The sequence below is a fragment of the Oratosquilla oratoria genome, chromosome 1 (genome assembly GCF_046742065.1).
Source record: "Oratosquilla oratoria isolate Oo_2021 chromosome 1, ASM4674206v1, whole genome shotgun sequence".
Taxonomy (NCBI): Eukaryota; Metazoa; Arthropoda; class Malacostraca; order Stomatopoda; family Squillidae; genus Oratosquilla; species Oratosquilla oratoria.
The window spans coordinates 107,617,053-107,628,010 of record NC_134777.1 but is presented as its reverse complement, the minus strand read 5'-3'; the positions used below and the strand labels follow the sequence as shown (position 1 = coordinate 107,628,010).

Here is a 10,958-nt window from a genome sequence, read left to right as displayed (position 1 = left end):
ATGGGATGGGGGGAGAAGATTGGGAGGAAGATGTCGATGTCGAGAAGCTCGTGTCCAAATTAGGAATCCATTTGCCAGACCACTTGACCCACGAATTGCTGGCGATGGCGCGAGAAGTGGTCAGAAGCAAAAAGAAAGACTGGATAACGGTGCGAAGAACCATTCGAGGACCTCGCGTGCTCAAGAGTCCGGGAACCAGCAAACAGAAAGGAACCGTGCCCATTCAGTCTTGGGACTCGAACGTGTGTTACCTCCACACGATCCACCCGCCCCCAACGCAGGGGAAGACTTATGGTCCGAACCGGCCTCTCCCGCAGGCTTCTTCGAGATCTAGGTTTGGCAGAAGTATCAAAGGTTCTCCTGAGGGAGATATTAACGAAGTGGTTGAACTCCCAAATCAGACCGGCCCAGAAGATGATCCATTCGAAGACTATCCTCTCTTCCAGAAGGGTCCCCCTCGTACGGGGGAGGCTGTCCATCACAGGAACTTGGTGGGGCTGACGAAGGAGGAGGACTTCACGGCGGAACTGCAACAAGAAGAGAAGCATGAGGTGGAGAAAGAAGGTCGAGGAAGAGAAAAGAATACTGGTACGGGAGAAGGTCCTCGGAAGCTCCGACGCCCGTCACGCGATGATGATAAACACGACGCGGCAGAGACTCGACATGGACCAATAACCGCGACCACTGCGAGTTATGAGATTCGTAGTGACGGAGTCCGCAAGAGCAGGGGCAGCAGGAAGAACAGCAGGAGCAGCACTAGCAGAATGAGTATCATCACCAGCAGCGGTGGCACTGGTGGTGGCGGCGGAGGTGGCGGTGGCGGTGGCGGTGGCGGTGGTGACGCGGCATCTTCCCCACACATTGATCGCATGACCTACGCCTCTAACGACCAGCAGCTGCCTCTGCGGGCAAAAAGGGCGGAGGCAGGAGGAAAAAGTAACTTGGTGCCAAGTGCAGCAGAGCGCTCCTCGCCTGCTTCGTCCAGGCCGCAATCTTGGCAAGACGATGGCCGTCGAGAAAATTGGCCCACCGTTGGGGACTGGAAGGAGGAACAATCCCACCAAGTCCTTCAGCAACACCACCACCTTCCCCATCCTCCCGAACTTTTTCACCAACAGACTCAAAGGGAGCCTCCTGTGACCCCGACTACCCTCTTTCAGCACACTGGTGGAGGTCTCCATAGCCACCCTTTCCGCTTCGAAGGAACGGAGCAACAAGATCCTGCGGTGTCTTCTAGCCATCAGGAGCCACCGCGGGCTCTGCGGTCTGACAACGACGGCACGGAGGCTTTCGGAGAGTCGAACGAAGTGAGCGAAACAAAGAGAAAATATTTGAGCGGGAGTGTCTTCTTTCGGCAGCATGGAGACGATGAGGTGAGAGAACAGCAATATACGAGGAGTCCAGATGGGGTTGAAGGCGGCGGCGGCGGAAGAGGAGTAGGAGGAAGAGAAGGTGATGGCGGTGGCTCGCATTGGGCGTCCATAACGAGAAAACTTCCCCTGCAGACGAGGCCAGCTCACAGTTATCGACTTGACGGTCCAACCGCGCCGACCGAGGCCTCAGGATCACAAGATCCTTCTCAGGGGACGCGAAGGGTTTCACTAAAGCAGGCAGAAACCTCCTCCAGGGGGGAGCAGGAGGATGAGGATGAGGAGGAGGAAAGTTTTTTAATGGAAAAGAAACTCGTTGGAGCCAAACTGAGGAGTTTACAGCCACGCTATGATCGTCGAGGGAAAATTGAGTTTCTCCTTAGTTTACGCAAGAAAGAGCATTACCTGTCAGATGACCGTGGAGGTGGTGCGGGAGGCGGGGAGCAAAACAAGGCCAACGAAGGACAAACGTTCGCTGGTGTATCCTGGCAAGAAGATGAAGAAGAAGAAGAGGCAGCCCCAGACGACGATACGCTGACGAGGGAGGGAATTGAAGAGTTCGAAGACACAATAAGAAGAAGAGAAAGCGGAAGAGGGATGGGTTGGCAAGGAGCTGGAAATGGAGCAGAAGTGGTCGCTTCGGTAATGAAGGAACTCCCTCATGGGCAGTCGATTGGCCTCTCTTCATCGCTTGCAGCAGATGAACAACACCGAGGGCGCTGGCCAGCAGAACACGTCGCAGCACATATGTACGAGTGGTGGAAAGACCTCGGTGGTGGTGGTGATAGGCTTACGAAAAGGAGGAAAAGAAGAAGGAGGTCCTTACTTCTGCCTCTGCCGCCTCCGCCACCTCCTCCTGGAGGGCACTGGGGACGAGGCAGACTTGATGAAGAAATAAACGCATCACAAGTGGAACAGTATCCGTATAATGAGGCTTTGAAAAACTCCCACAAGAGAAAGGCACGTTCTAGCACGGACATGGAGGAAGAATGGGAAAAGCGAGGAGCAGGAGGAGGAAGAGGAAGAGGAAGGAGTAGGAGGAGGAGTAAAGGGAGGAGAAGCAGCAGGACAATTCCGGCGGCGGCGGCGGCAGGGAAGGGGACCTATGGTGGCGGCCCAGCAAAGTGGTTTCAAAATAAAGAAGGAGACGGGTCACAGAGGGAAATGTTGAACCAAATGCAAGTTGGAAGGCAGACAAAAGGAAATAAGAGGGGGGCTGAGAGAAAGGGGTCTGACGGTGAGAACGAAGAGGAGGAGGAAGAGGGAAACGACGACAGCAAAGAAGATTGGAGGACGCTGGAAGCGGCTGAATCAGGGCTTTCACCAGAAGAACTCGATGGTAAAATTAATGGTGGCATCGACAGGAACCCGGATTTCGCAAATAGGAGGAGTACGACGACGACGAAGGTGACGACGGCAACAGCCGCAACCGCGACAAAAGAGGGAGAATTAACGATTTCTTTGAAGAGTGGACCAACGGAGGAGGAGGAAATAGAGGGATGGGGGTGGAGGACGAGGTCGTCGGTTCATGGCGAATTCGAGGCACATCCTAACAATAAAAGAGGAAATGGAAATGAAGGCGAAGATGAATGTGAAATTTGCCGAGAAACGAGTGAAGTAGCAGCAGCAGGAGGAACAACAGCTGCAGCAGCTGCAGGGGCAGCAGGGCGAGCGGCAGTGGGAGGAACCACGCAAGAGAACTTGGAGGGGGTTTTGCTGGGGAAGGACGAAGGAATCGCAGAAGGAACCAATATGCACTCCCGGAAGAGGATTCAGGAGTGGCAGCCGGACAAGAAATTAACGGCTGCTGGGAAGAACGAGGAGGAGGTACAAATGACCGACTCGTATTCCGCTGGAAAAGGGGCACGAGGGGAGATGAATGCGAATGGCCAAGGAGAAGAGGCGCGAGGACTACACGAGACGGAAAACATTGACGTGGATGAGGGCCACGCGTGGGCCACGAGGCCGACTCCCATCCTCCTCCATCAGGAGAGATATAGTGGGGACGGTAGTGAAATAGAACTTGGAAGGCGTGCTGGCGTCGGCCCTGAAGGCCTTCCTGCCCCGACGAAGAAAGATCGTGTTGGTGACCTTCAGGGGCCACGCCAGGCCACGGTCGATTTACAGTGGACAAAGGAGCCCATGGAGACCCAGAGGAGGGCAAAGACGCCCTCTGGAGAGGAAGTCCTAACCCCGAAGGTAACAGTAGACGCAAGGCCCATTGATTCCTACCCACTGGACCTCGTCATTGGCCAAGAAAGTCGTAACGGCCACAGGTACAAGCTCGGCGAGGGTGGTACAGGGGGCGTGAGTGACTCCACCAGCGAAGGAGACCGGAGAGGACGACCACCCGATACCAACAAGAGGCCGGAAACGCTACAGGCGCTCACCGGTGGTCGAGATCAGGGGAACTCGCCGGGGGTTTCGGATCTCGTCATTGAAGATGGAGAGCGGAAGTGGGAAGGAACTGAGGAGAAGGATGAAGTGGAGGACCTTGACCGTAGAGGTGACAGGGACGCCGAGAACTTCTTGGAAGCCCCTGCCGCAGGCACGGGAGAAAGTCTCGAAGAAGTAGTGGTGGTAGAAGGTGAGGGTGAGGGGGGAGTTCAGCATAGCCGTGGATCGGAAGGCACTTCAAACAACAAAGACCATTACTATTCTTTTGAAGGCAGCCCAAGCAGTCTTGGTGCCGGGTCGAGGGATCCTGCAGCACATATCACTACCACTACTTCCACCACTGGCATCAATAACAACCCCTCCACCACCCCATTCTCCTCCTCCTCCTTTTCCCCCACCTCCTCTTTTTCGTCCTCCCACAGCTTCCCCATCTCCTCTTCCAACTTCCCTCCTTATTCTCCTTTGAACTTTCTTTCCTCCTCCTCCCCCGTCACCTCGTCATTCTCCTCCGCCTCCACTTCTTCCGCCCCCACCTCCTCCGCTTCCTCCCGAACAGGAGCGCCGGGCGATGGCACTTTTGTTTCGTTGAGGCTCGAAGATCAAACTTTCATGAATCCAAGTACCGATAAATCTGTGCTTCAGCTCGGCTTCGGAGAGATAAAAGTTCGTGGACATGACGGGGATCACGACGTGCAAAGGCCAGTTTTGCAGCTGGAAGAAGGCCGCGTTCCCCAAAGAGGGGGCGGAGGCCTCGAGGGCGAAATAATTAAGGGTCCAGCTACACGCGACCCAACACTGGGAAATTGGATCAAGTCGGGAGGCATTTGGCTCCCAGTGATGAACAATGTTCCTGCGGTGGTAGACGGTCCGAGGTTTGCTCAGCAGGCTCTTGGTTCAAGAGAACGTCTACACATTTTCTTTGGCGAGCCTGCCCAAGAATTAAAGAGACATGGGCACTCCGACGGGCTCCCAGAAGGAGAAAGGGGGTTAAACTCGGTCTCTTTCACCCCCGGCAGGAGGAACAGGTTCCTTTTCCAGAACGACGATGCTTCAGCTCCAAAGAGTGATGATGATAATGATGACGTCGATAGGCGACACGAGGGGGGCCAGATGGATGCGAAACATCGCGTCGGAGCCGGAGGGCTGCAGGCAGAAGATGGAAGAAGAACCCGAGAACCGAAAAACAAGGTAACGAATCAAGGAGCAAGATTTATTGGGCCGCGTCAGCTTGGTCATCAGGGGCAAGATACTCCTGAGGAAGTGGAGAAAGGAGATTTAGAAGCGAAAACCTCTGGAGGGATGTCCACGGTCCACGGGAGAAACTCTGCAGTGAACGAGGAAGAAGTGGGGAGGGAAAAGCCCGAGTTTAGAGAGCCACCAGCGAGCGGGACGTCAGAAACTATGCCCCACTCCACAAAGTTTCAAGTTCAAGTTCCTGTCGAAAGTGGCCCCCAGTGGGTTAGCCACGGGTTTAGGGGCTCTGGAGTGACCCCGGCTGGGAAGAGGGGGCGGGAACCTGAGGGCTCCTCCCCATCCTCATCCTCTTCATCTTCTTCTTCCACTTCCTTTGACCGCGGGAGATTAAAAGGTTCCAGCAACCGAAAAGAGGCCGGAAACGGGCCAAGCTCATCGTCCGACCATTTAGGAAATGGAGCCTGGGCCGGGGCCGAGGAGTTCCCGAAATCGGCAGTGACAACAAAGACGACGATGACGAGAGCTTCCCTGGCCCTGCGCGCTTCAGCGGAGATCGATACAGATCAGAATAGCTACGTGGCTGCCGGTGCTGCTGCTGCTGCTGCCGCCGCTCTTGTTCCAGCTGCTGCCTCTGCTGCTGCTGCTGCTGCGTCTCCTCGTGCTGCCCCTGCTGCTGTCCCGGCTTTCTTCCCTGGCCCCGCCCCGCCTGGGTCCTCATATTTAGCTTCTTCAACGATTTCTACTGCTATTACTTCCGCGCCAACGTATAGTATTGTGCATTCAGCCGATAGTACACGTTCTGTTGATACTCTTACTGGCGATGCATCGTATCTAGTAAGTGGCACGATTTCTGGTGGTAGTAGTGCCAGAGCTCCTTTTCGCATTTCCTCCCCTGTCGGCTCCTCCACCTTAGAAGCCGTGAAGGACGCTTTCCCCACCGAAGCCGTGGATGCTTACGGTAGAGATTCTCTCGTCACCTCCGTTGCAAATGACCTTTCTTACATCACAAGAGTTTCTAATATTCAAACTCCAGAACTTGGTCCACGTTTCCCTGACAGTGGCGATGACGTGTCCGCCGAGTCGCATATTGTATCGCCAACTTCAGAGTATGAGGAGGATCACGGAGTTCCTGCACGACAGGAGGGACTGCACGGAGTGATTGCAGCACCAGAGGAAGAACAGTATAGAGTTCTTGCAGCACAGAAGGGACTGAGGGCTGTGCCGCAACAAGGAAAGGGGAGTCGGAATGAAGTGGCAGCACAGAGTTGGGGGAACCAGAATGCAGTGCCACGGCTGAGTGGAAGAGAGGCCCATGGTAGAGTGCCCGAGCGGGAGCGGCGGCAGGAGAGCTTCGGTGAAATGACGCAGCAGGAACGGGAGATCGAGAATCTCGACGACGACCGTGCAGTTCTTCGGGGACGCGAGTTCGATGCGAAACTTTATGAATACGAGGTCCTTAACCCTGTGAAAGTTCCTCACCAGAGACATGGCAGTGTTAGTCCAGTTTCTCCACAGAAATTAGAGGGGAGCTTCCTACTTCAAGAGAAAGTGGGTGAAACTCCCCAGGAAAAACAGAACTCCGTCCCGACACAAGAGAAGGCGAGGATTCCTCAGGAGAGACCGAAAAGCAACTCTGTGCCCGCAGCCCCCCATCTGGTGAAGGTAGGGGTTACTCGAAATTCTCGAGGGAAATTGAAGAGGAACTCCGGACCTGTGCCCTCGCAGGAGGAGGCGGGGTTGAGTCGAGTTCCTCGGGAGAGACTGAAGAGGAGCTTCCTTCCATCCCCCCCGGTGGGTGCGGAAGAGGAGGCGGAGGGGGCCAAGGACGGGATTGGATGGGCCATAACGGGAGCACCGTCAGGAGCAAGTGGCTTATTGGATGCGGCGCTTCCCCCCGTGACGTCTAATTGCGGCGGCGGCGGTGCTCCTGCTGCTCCTGCTGCTGACAAGACGCAACGACAAGCCGAAAGGAGCAGCAGCAGGAGGAGGAGGAGGAGTTTTGGACGTGACGCAGTGCCGGGGGACAATGATGGGGATTATGGGAATTACTATGAACACCGCGAAGGCAACAACGAGCTCGAGGAGAAAAAGGAGTTGACGGTGGGTGAGAACGAAGAAGAAGAAGAAGAAGAGAAGGGGGAAATGGTAGTGGCAGGGGACGAGGAAGAAGAGGAGGAGAACCACACAGCGCAGATATTAAACGGATCGCATGGGGTCGAAGGCCGCAACTACTGGGCCACAGAAGCTTCCCCCGCCAGCACAACTTCACGGGATCGGGGATGGCGGCGGGGGCGGTTTCTTGGACTCGTTAGGGCCACAGACGGGAAATCCTTTCAAATTCTCAGAGAACCAAAAGAACCGACTAGTCGGTTAAAGGTCGACCTTCCTGGGTATCCGTCGCCTACCGCGTCTTTGGAGGAATTGGGTCTGGTCCGTCCTGACCAAGGGGCAGAGTTGGTCAAAGAATCTGGGTACGGAGACGAGACGCCCGGGCTCAGTGACGGCGCCTCTTCGGCTCGGGCGCCATCGCCTTGTTCCGGTGGCTGTGCCACCGACACTGTTACTGCCACTGACGGTAATAGTGTATCTTTGGAAGAATCTCAGCCTTGTCATCCTTCGCAACCCTGTGCCGTGCCCCTGTCACCACCCTTCGAAAAGGGAGATGTTAAGGACGACTTCCCGAAGGAGATCAAAAGTACGACTCGAAGTGACACGTCCTCGTATGAACTGGAGAGGAACTCGGCCCCCAGTTACCCCAGGGATGACAGTGCCCTGCAACGGCGTTCAGGTGGCGTTACCGATGTGGCAGATGCCGTAAGCCTGGCTATTCCCGGTATAGGAAGTACATCTCCTTCAGCAGTCGCAGCAGCGACTGTGAAGACAAGCGGTAGTAGTGATTTAGGAGGCTCGGCTACCAGTGGGATCAAACCGTTTGTCTCTTCCTCTGCCTCCTCCACCCCTCGTGCTGCCTCTCCATTCCAGCTGGACATGACTCCCAGGCCATCACCCGTTCGAGTGCCAGCGTGGCAGCGAGGGGAGGGTCATAACTTGCAGGAGATGTGGCACGGAACGCCCTCCGAAGACCAGGCAGTCCTCGTTGACGCCGGAACCCCATTATGGGAGGCACAACAGCAACGGGCCTTCCCTCTCTTTTCCTCTCCATTCACGTCCTCGCTGTCCATCTCGCTACCGCCCTCCACATTGCCCACCTATCAAAACCCACCGACCACCCACTCGGACTTCTACGCTGCGCCTCCTCCTCCTCCGCCTCCTCCGTCTCTCCCCAACGACCTGGAGACGGGTGACACCACCACAGCCAGTATCACCAGTGTCACCAGCACTACGGCCGATACCACCACCGCCACTACCACCAGTGCCCCCTCCGCTACTATTAGCACCACCGCCGGTATCCCAGATACTACCAGTACCACCACCACCGGCACCATCAGTGCCAACACCGGTATCACCAGTCCCACCGCCGCTACCACCAGCAACACCGTCGTTACCACCAGTACCATCGCAACTACCACAACTGGTACCACCACCGGTGTCATGGCCGGTACTGCTAATACCACCGCCGGTAACACTAATACCACAACCAGTACTGCTAGTACCACTGCCGGTACCACCAGTGCCCCCGCCGCAACCACCACCGGTACCCCCGCCGCAACCACCACCGGTACCCCCGCCGCAACAACCACCACCAGTGCCCCCGCCACAACCACCATCAGTGTCCCCGCCGCAACCACCACCAGTCCCCCCGCCGCAACAACCACCACCAGTGCCCCAGCCACAACCACCACCAGTGTCCCCGCCGCAACTACCACCAGTGTCCCCGCCGCAACTACCACCACCAGTGCCTCCGCCGCAACAATCACCACTAGTACCCCCGCCGCAGCTACCACCACCAGTGTCCATGCTACAACCACCACCACCACCACCACAAGTGCCGCCGCCACCACCACCACTACCAGTGCCCCCACCACCACCACCACCACCAGTGTCCCCGGCACCACCACCACCAGTGTCCCCGCCACCACCACCACCAGTGTCCCCGCCACCACCACCACCAGTGTCCCCGCCACCACCACCTCCAGTGCCCCCGCCGCAACAACCACCACCAGTGTCCCCGCCACAACCACCACCACCACCAATGCCCCCGCCGCAGCTACCACCACCAGTGTCCCCGCCACAACCACCACCACTAGTATCCCCACCACATCCACCACCAGTGTCCCCGCCACAACCACCACCACTAGTATCCCCACCACATCCACCACCAGTGTCCCCGCCGCAACCGCCACCAGTGTCCCCGTCACAACTACCACCAGTGTCCCCGTCACAACTACCACCAGTGTCCCCGCCGCAACCACCACCGGTACCACACTCACAAGCAGCAGCAGCAGCAGCAGCAGCATCTCAACCATATCCTCATTCCCACCCACATCCTCACCCGCATCCTCGCCTGCATCATTCCTCTTGTCCATCTCCCCCATGCCCGACGGGGCATCTCCACCACCTCCTGACGCCTCATCTTCAGGTGGTGACACGTCCCCGGCAGCCCACACCCGACCCACACCCTTACCCACACCCTTAACGTCACCCACCATGTCTCACACATTACCCACGAGCTCTTCCAACCCCGCGCCCCGCCACAGATCTGGATCTGCGCTTTTGGGCTCAGACGGGGGAGAGACAAGGAATTTCCCCACGTCGACAACTCTGGAGGAGAGCCTCTCATACAACTCTCTTCCTCTGTTCGAAGAATCGATCTCCATCAGAAAGCCTGATAAGAAACTTGGTCGAAACGTTGAGGAAAATATGTCGTCGCACCATCCAGAGGGGAATGGCGACGATAATCACAATAACCTCGGGAAACAGTCTTTGGGAAACTTGGGAACAAGTTGGAAGGGCGCAGCAGCAGCAGCAGAGCCTCAAGGTCTTCGGACGGAGAGCCAGCCCAAGAACTCGAGCGGTGATGACGTCAGCAATGATATTCGTGGGAAGAGCAGTAAATTAGAGAAGACGAAAGAGAATTCGAAGAGTCTTGGGGAACGGCTGGATTCCTTTGGACATCATATTGAAAATAATGTGAGAGAAGATGAAGTTGGGGGCGAGGAGGAGAAAATGTTGGTGGAATTAGAAGAGGAAAAGCGAAGAAATGAAGATGTTTCAGGAAGAGGAACTAAGAACCTCACAAGAATAGCTATTGACGAAGATCCTCGCCCAGAGGAGTCTCTGCCAGTTCGTGCACCTCACCAGAAACCCTTGGAATCGTACACACGCTACATCCGTCTGCACGGAGGCGCCCTCCCGATAGCAGGCACCCGCTCGACACCGGGAGCTCCTGATGTACCTGAGCACCGAAGTAACGTTATATTTCCTGGAACTCCTGAGAGTCAAGGTTCTAAAACTGTTGTCCTTCAAAATTCGGAGGGTCAAGGTGCCACCACTGTTGACCACGAAGGTCCAGAGAGGCAAGCTGCCAACACTACAGAGACAAGTTTTGCCTCCAGACGGCCTCCTTTGGTTCTCCCTCAGGTTGTTCGCGGGTGGGGCCCAAGAGGTGAAGGTGAGAGGGCTCGCTCACTAAATCCGGGCACCCCACTTCGAAGAGGTTCTTCGTGGAGCCACCCGACCAAGACGAAGCAGGGTCTGAGATCACACGAAACCAGCGGCCGAGAGGGACCTGCCAGGGAGCGCGGGCGAACGCCAGGGAGGAAGAGCCACGGGAACCAGGGGGTCATCCTCGAGAACACAATGAGTTCGAATCCTCGTGGGAGGGACTACGCCTCACGCATACACGAGTTTGGTGAGTACAATTACACTTAAACTTTGTGCTGATTTCGAGTAGGACTTGCGAAGAGGAACTCCGCCCTTGTCCACTTGCGCCGTCTCTTGCTGACGGTGGTAGTAGTACTATAGGAGATGGAGGTGGGTGGGTGGGTGGGTGCAAGTCTTATTCGCCATCAGACGCAGATTTCGTTTCCATTATAG

At 56.3% G+C, this 10,958-nt stretch overlaps 1 protein-coding gene across 4 annotated transcripts in view; it reads left to right on the top strand.

Moving 5' to 3' along the window:
• Positions 1 to 10,958, top strand: part of LOC143024761 (uncharacterized) — a 271,674-nt gene that overhangs the window by 44,764 nt on the left and 215,952 nt on the right. For all 4 annotated transcript variants that reach the window (XR_012966299.1, XM_076183888.1, XM_076183902.1 and 1 more), the window contains exon 4: positions 1 to 10,773. This exon is cut by the window's left edge and continues 200 nt beyond it. Coding sequence is in view for 3 of the 4 variants with exons in the window: in XM_076183888.1 (XP_076040003.1) it covers positions 1 to 10,773 (10,773 nt within the window). In the remaining variant the exon portion in view is untranslated. The remainder of the gene's footprint in view (positions 10,774 to 10,958) is intronic.